This window comes from Macaca mulatta, chromosome 20, assembly GCF_049350105.2.
Source record: "Macaca mulatta isolate MMU2019108-1 chromosome 20, T2T-MMU8v2.0, whole genome shotgun sequence".
Classification (NCBI taxonomy): domain Eukaryota; kingdom Metazoa; phylum Chordata; class Mammalia; order Primates; family Cercopithecidae; genus Macaca; species Macaca mulatta.
In genome coordinates, this window is record NC_133425.1 from 76,467,361 (window position 1) to 76,484,515 (window position 17,155).

The 17,155-nt window shown below is 45.1% G+C and overlaps 1 protein-coding gene across 3 annotated transcripts; it reads right to left on the reverse strand.

Moving 5' to 3' along the window:
* Positions 1-3,339: 3,339 nt before the first annotated feature.
* Positions 3,340-16,648, reverse strand: GCSH (glycine cleavage system protein H). 3 transcript variants are annotated; one of them, XM_077986954.1, is made up of 7 exons: positions 16,472-16,648; positions 15,221-15,257; positions 12,139-12,218; positions 7,994-8,057; positions 5,411-5,542; positions 4,718-4,893; positions 3,792-3,928 (listed from the first exon to the last, which is right to left on the reverse strand). In XM_077986954.1, the coding sequence occupies exons 2-7, from the start codon at positions 15,246-15,248 to the stop codon at positions 3,920-3,922; spliced, it is 489 nt and encodes a 162-aa protein (XP_077843080.1). In that variant the 5' UTR covers positions 15,249-15,257; positions 16,472-16,648; the 3' UTR covers positions 3,792-3,919. The 3 variants fall into 3 exon arrangements, with proteins under 3 accessions (XP_028696820.1, XP_077843080.1, XP_028696819.2); XM_028840986.2 differs by lacking the exon at positions 15,221-15,257; XM_028840987.2 differs by lacking the exons at positions 4,718-4,893; positions 15,221-15,257 and having other exon boundaries at positions 3,340-3,928.
* Between the last annotated feature and the right edge of the window lie 507 nt (positions 16,649-17,155).

Below are 17,155 nucleotides of genomic sequence, written 5' to 3' on the forward strand. Positions count from 1 at the left end.
TTCATAGTAGTATGGCCATGCAGAGCTCCCTAGTGGTTTATTAAAACCTAAAGCTGGCCGGGCGCAGTGACTCACACCTGTACTCCCAGCATTTTGGGAGGCCAAGGCGAGTGGATCATCTGAGGTCACCAGTTCGAGACCAGCCTGGCCAACATGGAGAAACCCCATCTCTACTAAAAATGCAAAAATTAGCCGGGCATGGTTGTGGTCTGGGTGCCTGTATTCCCAGCTATCCTGGAGGCTGAGGCAGGAGAATTGCCTGAACCTGAGAGGTGGAGGTTGCAACGAGCCAATATGCTGTCACTGCACTCTGGCCTGGGCAAAAGAGTGAGACTCTGTCTCAAAAAAAAAAAAACAAACAAACAAACAAAAAAACAAACCCTAAAGTTAACAACTAAACCACCTGGGAGGTGATACCAGAAAAAAAATTTAACACTTCCTGGGTAACCTATTGAGTTTCTCATTTTAGTTACTAGAAAGCTTTCTTCAAAACTTTTATTAATCTGCTCTATTAATGCCAAAACCATTCAAAAGGAATATGAGGTCATGAAAATTAAATTCCCTGGATTCAGTCAATTTGGAGGGCCATTCAAAGCCTGTATTTTTGGCAGGGCTGTGACATAAATGACAGTAGATTTGGCTCTGTGTTCTAAATAGTGGAACAGCAAGTTGCCATATGTTCTACTCTTTGAAAAAGAGTTGTTACAGAGCAAGTATGTGTGTCTTTAGGAGGAAAAAGGAAAATAAACTGCCCACCTTCTTCAGAGACTATAACCACTCATGGACTTTAATACTCTAGAACGGCCACTTTTGCTTCCCACCTTTATTTAGAACATTCATCTTCCCCCTCTACCCAGAGATTCCCATTTAAAAAAAGAATTTTTTTTTTTTTGAGACAGAGTCTCGCTCTGCCCCCCAGGCTGGAGTGCAGTGGCACGATCTCAGCTCACTGCAAGCTCCGCCTCCTGGGCTCATGCCATTCTTCTGCCTCAGCCTCCCGAGTAGCTGGGACTATAGGCGACTGCCACCATGCCTGGCTATTTTGAAACCGTGTGAAACCGTGTTAGCCAGGATGGTCTTGATCTCCTGACCTCATGATCCGCCCGCCTCGGCCTCCCAAAGTGCTGGGATTACAGGCATGAGCCACTGCGCCCGGCCCCATTTAAATATTTTTATAGTAAAATTTGCTAAGGGACTAAGAGTAGACCAGGAAATGTGAAAATCATTACTACGACTACCCAACTATTTAACAAATTTCTTATCCTATCACCTTTCATACCTGTGAAACGATGGTAATAATCGATGTGTCTAGAGAACTTTCAAAACAAAAGGGTAAATCTATGTAATTACTCATCCCCACGTATTTTCTTTTTTTTTTTTTAAGACGAAGTCTCACTCTGTCGCCCAGGCTGGAGTGCAGTGGCGTGATCTCAGCTCACTGCAACCTCCGCCTCCTGGGTTCAAGCGATTCTCCTGCCTCAGCCTCCCAAATAGCTGGCACTACAGGTGCATACCACCATGCCTGGCTAATTTTTTGTATTTTTAGTAGACATAGGGTTTCAGTGTGTTAGCCAGGATGGTCTCGATCTCCTGACCTTGTGATCTGCCCGCCTCGGCCCCAAAGTGCTGGGATTACAGGCGTGAGCCACCGCGCCCGGCCTATTTTCTTTTTTGTTCTTTTTTTTTGAGACGGAGTTTCGCTCTTGTTGCCTCAGCCTCCTGAGCAGCTGGGATTACAGGTCACCACACCCAGCTAATTTTGTATTTTTAGTAGAGACAGGGTTTCTCCATGTTGATCACGGTCGCCTCGAACTCCCAACCTCAAGTGATGCACCCGCCTCAGCTTCCCGAAGTGTTGGGACCGCCCCCAGCCATCCCCATCTATTTTCTAAGCAGACAGATCAATTAACCTGATTGATAATTATACAATATAGATAATCATCCAGGATACCTTGGATACTTTGAGACATGTTCTCACTGTCACCCAGGCTGGAGTACAGTGGTGTGATCACTGCAGCCTTTACCTCCCAGACTGATCCTACCTGCCTCCCAAATAGCTGGGACCACAGGTACATGCCACCATTCCAGGCTAATTTTTGTATTTTTGTAGAGATGGGGTTTCACCATGTTGCCCAGGCTGGTCTCAAACTCCTGGGCTCAAGAGATCCACCGAACTTGGCCTCCCAAAGTGGTAGGATTACAGGCGTGAGCCACCACGCCTGGCCAGTACTTTCTGGATAAGGGTACAAAGATATAGTTCAGCAGTGATATGGCTACTGGCAGAGTCTTAGAACGAACAGTTTCTTCATCTGAGGAGCAGGAAAGATTTGTATGTTATTTACCTACCTACTTTCGCTAGGTCCTTCTATTTGCTGTTTGTTCATCACCAGAAGGTGGTACTATATGAATACTTCTCTTTTCCTCTAGTAACTGAGAAAATGATACAGGAGTTTTTATCTCCTCTCGCTGTGTGTATGTGTATATATATATGTGCATGTTCATATAGACCCCCCCACCCCAATACTGTCAGCATATTACAGTTGGTTAGAGTATGCTACATATTAGCTACTTGGAAATACCTTTTGGCACTCTAAATATGCTTAAGTTGCAAAGAATACTCACTATCAAAGTCCATTATCTGAGCTCATAAAGCTTCAATCTGTGTCCACTTTTATTCCCATGACTTAAGTGGAAACCTGAATGTGGTTTAACTTCTTAAAAATACTATGTGCTGGCCGGGCGCGGTGGCTCAAGCCTGTAATCCCAGCACTTTGGGAGGCCGAGACGGGCGGATCACGAGGTCAGGAGATCGAGACCATCCTGGCTAACACAATGAAACCCCGTCTCCACTAAAAATACAAAAAAATTAGCCGGGCGTGGTGGCGGCGCCTGTAGTCCCAGCTACTCGGGAGGCTGAGGCAGGAGAATGGCGGGAACCCGGGAGGCGGAGCTTGCAGTGAGCCGAGATCGCGCCACTGCACTCCAGCCTGGGCGACAGAGCGAGACTCTGCCTCAAAAAAAAAAAAAAAAAAAAAAAAAGAAACTATGTGCTATACTGATCAAAACTTCCACCTTCCTTTGTCTTTCCTCTTCTTTCTTCGGACCTCACATGATAGAAAATCAAAGTTGGTGATTTATTTTTTATTATGTTAAAGGTGATCTTGGCTTAAGAAAAACCAGATTCGTGACTAAAGGAAACATTTTCTTGGAGCTTTTCATTGTCTGGCCTAAATTTCCTTTAAAAAAAAAAGTAACTTTCCCTAAGTTAAAGTTAGCACTTTCACAAATGCTAGCAGAGTCACTAAATGAAATATTAACATCAAAACAAAAAAAACATGATTAACGAAGAAGTATTTTATTATTTTGCTGCAAAGCTGTTGCTTCACCGTATAAAAATAGCACCAGCAAATGCAGTGTATTGCAAAATCAAGATAGTGGTGTGTCATCTAACACTGTACAAGCAACAAAAACCTCTTCACTCCCAGTTATTTCCAATGGAAAGGTCATTAAGTATTTCATCCCAAATCCAGGCAAGTTACAATATTATATAAGGCTTAAGAATAACAACATTATCTTTGAATTATGTAATTTTTAAAACTAGTTTTTACCATGGATAATTTAATGAATTCTGAACACTAGAGCCTAGTCTAAAATCTATAATCATTACAAAGTTAAAGGACATTTTCCTTCATTAGCAGCGTTAACAGTAGTTTTTTTCTTCCCCACTGGTAATGCTATAAGTTGCTATTCTAAGTCTTCTATCCACCACTAATTTAAGACAATCTGCTGGGTTGTGGTATTTCATACTAGTTTATTTAGGGGTTCCATTTTCACTCCTCAATAGATTTGATGTATTTCTCATATGCTTCTTCACTCATAAGTTCATCTAGTTCTGAAGGGTTACTCAGTGTCATCTTGATCAGCCAACCTGCAACCAAAAAACAACCTTATATTCCACATTAACTTTTTAAAAAGTCAGATTCATCCAAAATGTAAAATAAATTTGAGTGCCTCAATCTCGTATTCTTTACAAAAACTATACATATTTGTTCATGGAACTTTAAATTTTAGCCTTAAGAATTAAAATACTTGTATATAACAAATGAAAATAATTATAGCTAGAATAGATTCCACCATAATAAATTAAGAACTCTTAGGTTGTAATAAGTATCAGACAATGACATTTAAATCTTTAGGGGCTGGGCACGGTGGCTCACGCCTGTAATCCCAGTACTTTGGGAAGCCAAGGCAAGCAAATCACTTGAGGCTAGGAGCTCTGGACCAGCCTGGCCAACACATTGAAACCCCATCTGTACCAAAAACAGAACAATTAGCCGGGCATGGTGGCGGTTCCCTGCAATCCCAGCTACTGGGAAGCTGAGGCAGGAGAAGTGCTTGAACCTGGGGAGGTTTCAGTGCGCCGAGATCATGCCACTGCACTCCAGCCTAGGCGACAGAGGGAGACTGTCTCAAAAAAATAAGTCCTTAAATATATGATCCAAATATAAAAGGCCAGGCATATCTTTAACAAATCGAACACTAACTACTGAGGTTAATGGGATTAGAAAGCAGTAGTAATTAGAAGGACTAGGTGACAGGCAAAAGAGAACTACAATCTAATCCTAACTTTGCCATTTATCAGCCATGTGACCCTGACAGATAAATCCTTTGGAGCCTCTATTCATCTACAAAATAGAGAAAATTGCTGTTAGCTTACCTCATTAGATTGTAAGGATGAAAATGTGAGAAAACCAAAAATTAATGTAGAATATATTATTATTTTGTTATCTCCCATGTCCGTGTCACACAATATGAGTGGCTGCTTTATGTCTGAAAAAGTACTTTGCAGGTGTTTACACCAAACCAAAGAATCTACAACTGATATCAAGAACCCTGCAAAATAAGGTAATGCTTTTATCACCAGAGATCTTTTTTTTTTTTTTTTTTTTTTTTTTGAGATGGTCTCGCTCTGTCATTCAGGCTGGAGTGGAGTGGTGTGATCTTGGCTCACTACAGACTGCAGCCTTGACCTCCCAGGCTCAAGCAATTCTCCCACTTCAGCCTCCCTAGCAACAGAGACTACAGGCACATTCCACCACAACCAGCTAATTTTTGTCTTTCTATAGAGACAGAGTCTCACCATGGTGCCCAGCTGGTCTCCAACTCCTGGACTAAAGCAATCCACCCACCTTGGCCTCCCAAAGTGCTGGGAGCATGGGTGTGAGCCACTGCGCCTAGCCAGAAATCTTAAACATAACTTTATGTATTCAAGTAACCTCTGTTTTCCTTTTAAAGCAGAACATCTCTATTTAGTACCAAGAAGTAGAAAAAGATGAAGTCACAATCAGCTAAGCTTGCTTTAAATTCTAGATAAAATATTAACTGTGAGAAATTTCTAGCAAAAGCTTACCATCTTCATAACAAGATTTGTTTACAAGTCCTGGATTTTCTGCAAGAGCTTCATTAATTTCAGTTACTTCTCCTGATAAAGGAGAATAGAGTTCACTAGCAGCTTTCACACTTTCCAAAGCACCAAACTCATCTAAATGGGGAAAAAAAATAAAGAAAACATGAAATGTTAAAAGTCAGTGACCAGAAAACATAAAATATGGAAAAGTAGATTCCTGTCATATAGCTATGATTTTAAAATTCCAAATTTCTTTTTTTTTTCTTTTTTGAGACGGAGTCTCGCTCTGTCTCCAGGCTACAGTGCAATGGCGCAATCTTGGCTCACTGCCACCTCCGCCTCCCAGGTTCAAGCGATTCTCCTGCCTCAGCCTCTCGAGTAGCTGGGATTACAGGCCCACACCACCACGCCCAGCTAATTTTTATATTTTTAGTAGACAGGGTTTCACTGTGTTGGCCAGGCTGGTCTTGAACTCCTGACCTTGTGATCTACCCTCCTCAGCCTCCCAAAGTGCTGGGATTACAACCGTGAGCCAATACGCCTGGCCTAAATTTCTTTAATTAAAAATAAAACCATACGTTTTGTCAGGCTGTAATAACCCACGAGAAGGGTATGTATTGTCTCAACAAAGTGGACCTATCTGTGTGTCCCGGACACAGTGAATAACAAATGGTGATGTGCCTGAATGCCAGATGTGTGTAGGTTCAGTAAAACTCAATGTTCTTGCAACTTAGCTGTGGCTCAGAAAAAAACAAAATGAAAACTTTAGAATGTTCCAGTGACAGTGAAGTACCTTGTATCAGACCACCTTCCTGCAGATAACAATTATAAGCTCTGGACCGGGCGTGGTGCAGATAACAATTATAAGCTCTGGGCCAGGCATGGTGGCTCATGCCTGAAATTCCAGCACTTTGGGAGCCCTAGGCAGGCAGATCACCTTAGGTCAGTAGTTTGAAACCAGCCTAGCCAACATGGTCTCTACTAAAATACAAAAAAATCAGCTGGACATAGTGGTGGACGCCTGTAATCCCAGCTACTTGGGAGACTGAGGCAGGAGAGTCGCCTGAACCCAGAAGGCGGAGGTTGCAGTGAGCAGAGACCACGCCATTGCACTCCAGCCCGAGTGACAGCATGAGACTCCATCTCAAAAACAAAAAAACACTATTATAAATGTTAAAAGTCAGTGACTTGAAAACATAAAATATAAACATATATGAAAACATAAAATATGATTACAGTTAGTAATCCCAGCACTTTGGGAAGCCAAGGCAGGTAGATCACTTGAGGTCAGGAGTTCAAGACCAGCCTGGCCAACACGGTGAAACCCCGTCTCTATCAAAAACTCAAAAAAAAAAAAAAAAAAAAAAAGTAGCCTGGTGTGGTGGTGTGTGCCTGTAGTCCGGCTACTAGGGAGGCTGAAAAAGGAGAATTGCTTGAACCTGGGAGGCGGAGGTTGCAGTGAGCCTGTATTGCACCACTGCATTCCAGCCTGGGCAACAGAGCAAGTCTCCATCTCAAAAAAAGAAGAAGGAAAAAAAGAACAGTTTAAAAAAAGGCTGAAAAGTTAACAGTCTTAGGGACCTATAGGACAGTATCAAGTGATCTGACGAACACATCTCAAATCAGAGAAGACAAAAGGAATGAAGTGAGAAAAGAAAGAAATCTTGACTAAAAAAAGAAGTCTCCAAATTTAATGGAAAAAAAAATTCAATCTACAGATTCAAGAAGCTCGGTAAACCCCAAAAGCGGCCAAAGGTAACACACACTGTGTGATTCCTTTCAAATAAAGTTAAAGAATAGGGAAAATTAACCTATGGTGTAGAAACGAGAGAAGATGTCATCTATTTGTTGGGAAGGTTTATTCAAGTGTATACATTTGTTAAAACTCACTGAATTGTACATTTCTGGTCCATGCATTTCACTGTATGTAGATTTTACATCAAGTTAAAAAACTACCTTTAGCAGAATGTCTTAAAAGGGTACTCATTAGTTTAAGGACATTATCTAACATATTGATATTAATAGACTTTTTTTCTTTTTCTTTTTTTTGAAGCAGTCTTGCTCTGTCGCCCAGGCTGGAGTGAAGTGATGGGATCTCGGCTCACTGCAACCTCCGCCTCCCAGGTTCCAGCAATTCTCCTGTCTCAGCCTCCTAAGTAGCAATTACTTTTGCACCAGCCTACTACTTGGGTCAAAAGCACTCTAATTGGCTGGGCACGGTGGCTCACACTTGTAATCTCAGCACTTTGGGAGGCCGAGGCAGGTGATCACTCGAGGTCAGGAGTTCGAGACCAGCCTGGCCAACGTGGGGAACCCCCGTCTCTACTAAAAATACAAAAATTAGCTGGGAGTGGTGGCACATGCCTGAGACACAAGAATCGCTTGTACCCGGGAGGCGGAGGTTGCAGTGGGCCGAGATGGTGCCACTGCACTCCAGCCTGGGTAACAAAGTGAGACTGTCTCAAACAAACAAACAAACAAAAACACTCTAATTAATCCAGGGTACAAACAATTTACTATTCAATGTAAAGATGAGGTAAAGAAAATTCATGGCATGGATCATTCCAAGATCCTAACAACACTCACCTTGTTTGTTCAATTTTGTCCCAACTTCAGGTAGACTACAGTAAACGACATCTCCCAATGCTTCCTAAATAAAACAAGACAAAACCAAAAATCTCTAAGAAATTAAAACTAAACCCTCCAGTAAACAGAACAAGCAAAACACTGAATCCCCTATAATTAAGATTTAGTACATATTTTATACTTGAGGGGCTACATTCTTGGGTTTTCCTTAAAATCCTTTAAACATGTAAAAACTACTTGGTCAGGCATGGTAGTTCATGCCTGTAATCCCAGTACTTTGAGAGGCCCAAGGTGGGCATATCACTTGAGGTCAGAAGTATGAGACCAGCCCGGTTAACATGGTGAAACCCAGTCTCTAATAAAAATACAAAAATTAGCTGGGCGTGGTGGTGGGCACATGTAATCCCAGCTACTCAGGAGGCTGAGGTAGGAGAATCACTTAAACCTGGGAGACAGAGGTTGCAGTGAGTTGAGATTGCGCCTCTGTACTCCAGCCTTGGCGACAGAACAAGACTCCATGTCAAGAATAAAAATAAATGGCTGGGTGCGGTGGCTCGTGCCTGTAATCCCAGCTCTCAGGGAGGCAAAGGTGGGAGGATAGCTTGAGCCCAGGAGTTCGAGACCTGCCTGGGCAATATAGCAAGACTGTTCTCCAAAAATAAGTAAAATAAAATGATTTTAAAAACTATTCTCAACTCAGGAGCTGCAAGAGACCAGCCACCAGCCTGATTTGGCTCACAGGCTTTAGCAACATGACAAAAGCCACATGCTCCAGACAACACTGCTAGCTCTTTGTTTTGTTTGGTTTTGAGACAGAGTTTCTCTCTTTTTGCCCAGGCTGGAGTGCAGTGGCCTGATCTCAGCTCACTGCAACCTCTGTCTCCCAGGTTCAAGTGATTCTCCTGCCTCAGTCTCCCAAGTAGCTGGGATTACAGGTGCCCCCCACCATGCCCAACTAATTTTTTAAAATTTTTTGCTAGAGACGCAGTTTCACCATGTTGGCCAGGCAGGTCTTGAACTTCTGACTCAGATGATCCACTTGCCTCGGCCTTCCAAATGCTAGGATTACAGGTGTGAGCCACTGCACCCGGCAAACACTACTAGCTCTTCTGAGCATGAACATATTTGGTGTTCTTCCACCTCTGCAGTTTTATGTACACCATTGCCCCCGATGCACTTGCTGAAATCCTGCTCACTGATTCTACAAATCACAGTCCTCACGCCTTGTACTCCCTGAAGTCCTTGACTCCAGAAAGAAGCGGTCTCTCCATCAGGTAGGTGAATTACAAGCCCACCGTTCCGATGTCACCATGTAATGTGTGCGAGTCATTCCCGTGGAGGTAGGTAAATTACAAGCCCACCGTTCCGATGTCACCATGTAATGTGCGCAAGTCATTCCCGTGGAGGTAGGTAAATTACAAGCCCACCGTTCCGATGTCATCATGTAATGTGTGCGAGTCATTCCCGTGGAGGTAGGTAAATTACAAGCCCACCGTTCCGACGCCATCATGTAATGTGCGCAAGTCATTCCCGTGGAGGTAGGTAAATTACAAGCCCACCGTTCCGATGCCATCATGTAATGTGTGCGAGTCATTCCCGTGGAGGTAGGTGAATTACAAGCCCCCCGCTCCGATGCCATCATGTAATGTGTGCGAGTCATTCCCGTGGAGGTAGGTAAATTACAAGCCCCCCGCTCCGATGCCATCATGTAATGTGTGCGAGTCATTCCCGTGGAGGTAGGTAAATTACAAGCCCACCGCTCCGACGCCATCATGTAATGTGTGCGAGTCATTCCCGTGGAGGTAGGTGAATTACAAGCCCCCCGCTCCGACGCCATCATGTAATGTGTGCGAGTCATTCCCGTGGAGGTAGGTAAATTACAAGCCCCCCGCTCCGACGCCATCATGTAATGTGTGCGAGTCATTCCCGTGGAGGTAGGTAAATTACAAGCCCACCGCTCCGACGCCATCATGTAATGTGTGCGAGTCATTCCCGTGGAGGTAGGTGAATTACAAGCCCCCCGCTCCGATGCCATCATGTAATGTGTGCGAGTCATTCCCGTGGAGGTAGGTAAATTACAAGCCCACCGCTCCGACGCCATCATGTAATGTGTGCGAGTCATTCCCGTGGAGGTAGGTGAATTACAAGCCCCCCGCTCCGATGCCATCATGTAATGTGTGCGAGTCATTCCCGTGGAGGTAATGCCCCTCACAAATACACTCTAGGAGGTAAGGACGACATCTTACACAACAGCTCAAAAAATACCCAATACGGAGCCTCACAGTAGGTATACAGAGATGCCAAGGAAGATAGAATCGTCAGTGATTCTCAACACAGAAGAATCTTACATGTCTGAGGAATTTTGTACAGTCACATGCCGCCTAATGGCGTTTTGGTCAACAACAGACCACATACACGACAGTGGTCCCATGAAATTGTAATATAGTTAGTATCACTTATCCAAAATGCTTGGGACCAGAAGTGTTTTGGATTTCAGATTTTGGAATCCTTGCGTTATACTTAACAGATGAGCACTCCTCATCCAAGATTCTGGATTCCAAAATGCTCCAATGAGCATTTTCTTTGAGAGTCATGTTGGTGCTCAAAAAGTTTCAGATTTGGCCGGGCGCGGTGGCTCAAGCCTGTAATCCCAGCACTTTGGGAGGCCGAGGCGGGCGGATCACAAGGTCAGGAGATCGAGACCACAGTGAAACCCCGTCTCTACTAAAAATACAAAAAATTAGCTGGGCGCGGTGGCGGGCGCCTGTAGTCCCAGCTACTCAGGAGGCTGAGGCAGGAGAATGGCGTGAACCCAGGAGGCGGAGCTTGCAGTGAGCCGAGATCGGGCCACTGCACTCCAGCCTGGGCAACAGCGTGAGACTCCGTCTCAAAAAAAAAAAAAAAAAAAAAAAGTTTCAGATTTTTGGATTATTTCAGGGATTAAAGATGCTCAACCTGTACCATATTTTTACTGCATCTTTTCTATGTTTTGATAGACAATTGTGTTACGATTGACTACAGTATTCAGTACTGTAACATGCTATACAGGTTTGTAGCCCAGGAGCAAAGGCTGTACCATACAGCCAAGGTGTGTAATAGGCTGTACCATCTAGGTGTGTGTAAGGGCACCCAGGAGGCTCACAAGGACGAAATCCCCTAGGAGGCATTTCTCAGAACACAGCTCCATCATTAAGTGACACATGACTATATTCCCATCAGTTAACATCCCCCTTCCCCGCCTCACCCAATACATACATCCAGTTGAAAATCACTGACCACGCTAGTATTTGGCTTCTCATTTTCTCTTAAACATTATCGCCATATGGAATTGAGGGGAATTTACAGAGAAAAGATGGGCTAAATAAAAGCCTTCCCTTTGTGTAATCTGTGCCTATTGAGGTTTTCTTTCTTCCCATCCCGCTGGTCATGTGTGTATCACTGGACCCACAAAATGCTGGTAACACCCTGCTCTTCTTTTTCTTCTTTCCTTAAATGCCCAGTACAAAACACACACATTTCCTTCTTGAATAAGATGTTTCCTACTTTTAGTGTTAAGCTTGCAACATCTCTTAAAATACCACATAATGCCCTAACTACGTTTTACTTAATTCAACTCTGGTTGGTTTTCTTTTTTTTCTTTTTTTTTTTTTTTTCTGAGATGGAGTCTCACTCTGTCACCCGGGCTAGAGTGCAGTAGTGTGATCTCGGCACACTGCAACTTCTGCCTCCCAGGTTCAAGTGATTCTCCTGTCTCAGCCTCCTGAGTGGCTGGGATTACAGGTGTGCACCACCAGGACCAGCTAATTTTTGTAATTTGCAGTGACATGATCATGGTTCACTGCAGCCTCAACCTCCTGGGCTCCAGCAATCCTCTTGCCTTAGCCTCCTGAGTAGCTGGGACCACAGGCATGAGCCACCATGCCAGGCTAATTTTTTTTTAACTTTTGGTAGAGATGGAGTCTTACTATGTTGACTAGGCTGGTCTTGCACTCCTGGCCTCAAGCAATCCTCCTGCCTAAGCCTCCCAAAGTGTTAGGATTACAGGCCTGAGCCATCTCACGCGGCCTAAACACTTTTTTAAACACAGAGATAAAGCAAATTATGCAAGAGCATACTGTCACAAATATTTCAATATAATCCAATACCTGTGCAAAATTGCTGATTCCCACTGTTCCAATACCATTTTCTGTTGTTATCCATTCATGTTTCTCTGTGAATTTACGCACTAAAACAGAAGACCAATATTTCAGAAAAGCAGCAGCATTACTTCTTAAGAAGCACTTTTCATTATCATTCCTTTCAAAAGACTTTCCCAGAATTTGTGTCTGACCTGTTGACACTACCTTTAAATAGTACATGGCCCAGGAAAGAACGAAGATCGTGTATAGATCTGACGCATTGAAACAGCAGTACCATTTAAGCAAAGATGGCTTGATCTGAACGCCGTGTGCATCTTTTGGAGACTGGATTATTTGCTTTAACATTACTTAGCCTAAATCACAAAAGAAAATTTTGGAGCATATTTCAAATGTATACTTAACTATTACTGGTCTGTCTTTCAGAAAAAAAAAAAAATTCTGTCCCTCTGAAGACAGATTTGGGGTGATGAGGTTTAGGGAGACAGCATAAAGATGGCTCATATAAGAATCTATTTAACCGAAGAAATAATAACAATAATAAGGTGCCTCTTTAGGCAGAGTTGACCTAAGAGGCCTTCACTGCAGCTTGGGTTATAAAGTAAAATTTTATAGGAATGAAACTGACCTCCTGAAACAACTATAATATGACTAAGTTCTTAAAATTCTACTTTAATCAAATTCAAGCCTGACCTTGAAGACAGTACTACCATCACTTAAAGAAGAAAACTAACATCAGAACTCAACAGTCTCCTCAGAGCTAAGCCATGAGTTGGTGGAAAGTGAAGCTCTGCTCATCATTCACTGGACAGGTTCAGCCCTTCACTTACTGAGCACTTCTCTAAAGATATGGTCAAACGATTCAGGGAATCCTGAAAGAAAGGCCGCCCAGGCCGGGCGTGGTGGCTCACACCTGTAATCCCAGCACTTTGGGAGGCTGAGGCAGGCAAATCACAAGGTCAGCAGTTCGAGACCAGCCTGGCCAACATGGTGAAACCCCGTCTCTACTAAAAATACAAAAAAATTAGCTGGGTGTGGTGGTGGGCACCTGTAATCCCAGCTACTGAGGCAGACTGAGTAGCTGTAATCCCAGCACTTGGAAGACTGAGGCAGGAGAATCGCTTGAACCTGGGAGGCGGAGGTTGCAGTGAGCCAAGATTGCGCCACTGCACTCCACCCCGGGTGACAGTGCGAGACTCCGTCTCAAAAGTAAAATTAAAAAAAAAAAAAAAAAAAAAGAAAGGCTGCCTAATGTTTAAGAGATGTAAAAAGAGTTATTTAGGATATAAAGTTCAAAGTACTTGCCTTAGAGGATATTTTTTAAAAAGCATATGCTATATTAAATATATTTCATATTCTGACACCAAGTATTTTTCCAAAAACAACGTGACATAAGTTCATAGGAAAATGGTTAACTCAAATACTGTTTTAAAAAGGCCTCACTGGCTCATTTTACCCCTTACCCAAAAGATAGTTGTACTCAAAACAGCATTCAGTTGCTTTGGTTACAGCTTTGATATGCAGCACAACATAAGTAGAGTGTATAATTATTTTTATTTTTTATTTTTGTAGAGATGGGGGGTGGTCTATGTTGTCCAGACCGGTCTCAAATACTGGGCTGAGTAATCCTCCCACCTCAACCTCTCAAAGTGTGTGAGCCACCGTACCTGGCCAAGTATGTAATTTAATATTGCTTTCTTTTCCCCCTAATTATGAAACTTTATTTAAAGTTCATACCCTTCAGTGGAAGAAGTCAAAAAAGGTGTCACTAAGAAATTTACTTTGTTTCATTCCACTTCAAAGAACTGAATGTTTCAGGTCAATCTGATGTTCAGGTAAGAAAGTTTAAGACGTGTACACTGTGTTCTGACTGAAAGACTCTCCCTACCACCTTTACTAACTACTTCAGGTCTAGATTTGGAAGCCCGTTCCTGCCCAAAGGCTTGTCTAACCAAGCCTGGGTTCCTGGGCCAGTCAGCATGCTCTCACAGTACCTTACACCACTATTCCCCACCACACTCACAGTGCTGAACATGCTAGAGAGTTCATCTGTCAGTCTCCCCAGGCAGTAGACTGTGTACCGAGCAAGAAACAGCAGGGTTTATCCTATTTTCATTTGTTTTCCCAATTCTAAATACAGTGCTTGCCACATAGCAAGCACTCAAAAGCTGAGGGAATGAAATAATTTGTTTTCCCTTAAATTATCATGTTGCAGGCCAGGCACAGTGACTCATGCGTGTAATCCCAGCACTTTGGGAGGCCGAGGCGGGCAGATCACCTGAGGTCGGGAGTTTGAGCCCAGCCTGGCCAGCATGATGAAACCCCATCTCTACTTAAAAAATACAAAAATTAGCCAGCTGTGGTGGCACATGCCTGTAATCCCAGCTACTTGGGAGGCTGAGGCACGAGAATTGCTTGAACCCAGGAGGCAGAGGTTGCAGCCAAGATCACGCCATTGCACTCCAGCCTGAGCAACAGAGCAAGACTCGGTCTCAAAAAAAAAAAAAAAAATCGCTGGGCATGGTGGCTCACGCCTGTAATGCCAACACTTTGGGAGAAAAATAATTTTTTTTCCCCTTAAATTATCATGTTGCAGGTCAGGTACAGTGGCTCATGCCTGTAATCCCAGCACTTTGGGAGGCCGAGGCGGGCAGATCACCTGAGGTCAGGAGTTCGAGACCAGCCTGGCCAGCATGGTGAAACCACGTCTCTACTAAAAATACAAAAATCAGCTGGGTGTAGTGGTTCATGCCTATAATCCCAGCTACTTGGAAGGCTGAGGCAGGAGAATCACTTGAACCTGGGAGGCGGAGGTTGCAGTGAGCTGAGATTGCACCACTGCACTCCAGCCCGGACGAAGAGCAAAACTTCGTCTCAAAAAAAAAAAAAAAAAAAAAAATCATGCTGCAGAATAAAATGATCTTTTAAAGTTTATTAAGAGGATTCTGAGCAAAATAGATGGTATACAGTTGTCTATAACACTTAATTCTCTCTGTTACAAGTCTAGAACTCGCCAGTTATATGCCAATTATGAGCAGTCTGAAGCTAATACACCTTTTCAAAGTAAGTGCCAGACCACTATAAATATTACCTGAGACTACCATCTTTGACCTTGCCATCTTGCCCACCTGTGAAGATAATTTTAGGATTAAGGCTGCTGTGACACTCATTTTAGCAACCGAGCAACCCCAAGTTTAGAGGGAGACAGCAACATTACTAAGCTCAATACCCCTCAGTCCTGGCCAGGCGCAGTGGTTCTCGCCTGTAATTCCAGCACTTTGGGAGGCCGAGGCGGGCAGATCACCTGAGATCAGGTGTTCAAGAGCAACCTGGCCAACATGGTGAAACCCCGTTTCTACTAAAAATACAAAAATTGGCCAAGTATGGTGGCGGGCACCTGTAATCCCAGCTACTCGGGAGGCTGAGGCAGGAGAATCACTTGAACCTGGGAGGCAGAAGTTGCAGTGATTCAAAGTCCTAAGTCTTTATTTTAATAAGCATGCTGTTTAGGCTAAAGATAATGATTAGTACAATTCTCCTTTAACCCTTGGCCCGACAGAAAGAAGTGGATAGATTAGGTAAATAATTACTTTCTTTTTTTGAGACAGAGTCTCACTCTGTCGCCCAGGCTGGAGTGCAGTGGCGCGATCTCGGCTCACTGCAACCTCCGCCTCCCAGGTTCAAGTGATTCGGCCTCAAGTAGCTGGGATTACAAGCACATGCCACCACGCCCGGCTAATTTTTTGTATTTTTAGTAGAGATGGGGTTTCACCCTGTTAGCCAGGATGGTCTCGATCTCCTGACCTCGTGATCCGCCCGCCGCGGTCTCCCAAAGTGCTGGGATTACAGGCGTGAGGCATCGCGCCCGGCCTGGTGCTTTAATTTTAATAAGCGCTTCTGCTTTAATTTTACTTCGGAGTTCTCAGTAACGGTCCATTTAGTAAACTAAAGGCCTCCCCATTTGGGGTCTCAACGATGCACGCAGATGGGAGATAAACTAAGGCCACTGAGACGCTTAAGCGACACGTGCCTGGCTTCTGCAGCAAGCGGCCGACCTGCCCGCGGGACCGGCCGGGCCACCCCAGCTTCGGCGTCCCGCAGGCCTCCCCTCCCGGGGGCAGGCAACCCCTAGGGCAAAGGCTGCTCGCGGGACCTCCCGCTACTTAAGAGGGAGAAGCGGCCGCAGAGCCGGGGATCCCAACAGAAGAAAAGGGCAGGGTCCATGCTCGCTCCGCACCGGTGGCTCAGGAGCGGGGCCCAGGCGTCCTCCGAGTCCAGCTGGGCCCGGGACAAGCAGCCCAGGCGGGGAGGGAGCAGCCGCCCACTTGTCCGCCGCGCTTACCCGAGAGCAGAGCGGGTCGCGTGCGCAGTGTCCGGACGGCGCCCGCCCCCAACTGCCAGGGCCTCAGCGGGCAGGGCGCGGCGGGTGACCGGACCGCGCGCAGGGTGCAGAGCAGGTCCCGCACGCTCCGCACCACTCGCAGCGCCATGTTCGCAGGGACGGGGGTCGCAGCGCTACGCCTCGGCCACCCGCGCCGGGAGGCGGGGCGGGGAGGGGCAGTTCGCGGCCGGAGCAAGCCGGCTGGACAGAGGGGCGGAGGCGGTGCCGTGGGGGCGGGACAGAGCCTGATTGGGCAGAGCGCGGAGGGCGGAGACTCCCAGACGAGGGGGCGAGGCAAGGTCTGATTGGCCAGCACGCGGAGGCCGGAGACTCCAGGGCCTGGCGCGACCTCGGATACGGCGACGCACAAGAGGGGCGTAAGAGGGGCGTGGATATGGGGGAATAACCTGAGGCCCGGAAGAGGCAGCACTGAGGGGCGGGGACTAGCGCGGCGGGCCCGGGTATGATTGGGCTCCCCGGAGGAGGGGGCGGGGCCTAGCCCCAGGCGTGGTTTCCTTTCCACATGTGGATCTGTTTCACTGTCTCAGGCATAATTTTGCAAAGGTAGTTTCACCACCACACGAAGGAATTCAAGAACAAGTCGGAAAATCGTGAAAGTACAGAGATTTACTGGAAAGTACACAT

Bases quoted from the DNA above. Each gene is read 5' to 3' on its own strand.
- GCSH (XM_028840986.2), bottom strand. From the start codon at position 16,619: ATGGCGCTGCGAGTGGTGCGGAGCGTGCGGGACCTGCTCTGCACCCTG. The intron at 12,219-16,471 runs GTAAGCGCGGCG...CTTCTGTTTTAG, and splicing joins GCGACCCGCTCTGCTCTCGG to TGCGTAAATTCACAGAGAAA. The intron at 5,543-7,993 runs GTGAGTGTTGTT...TTCCCCATTTAG, and splicing joins GACAAAATTGAACAAACAAG to ATGAGTTTGGTGCTTTGGAA.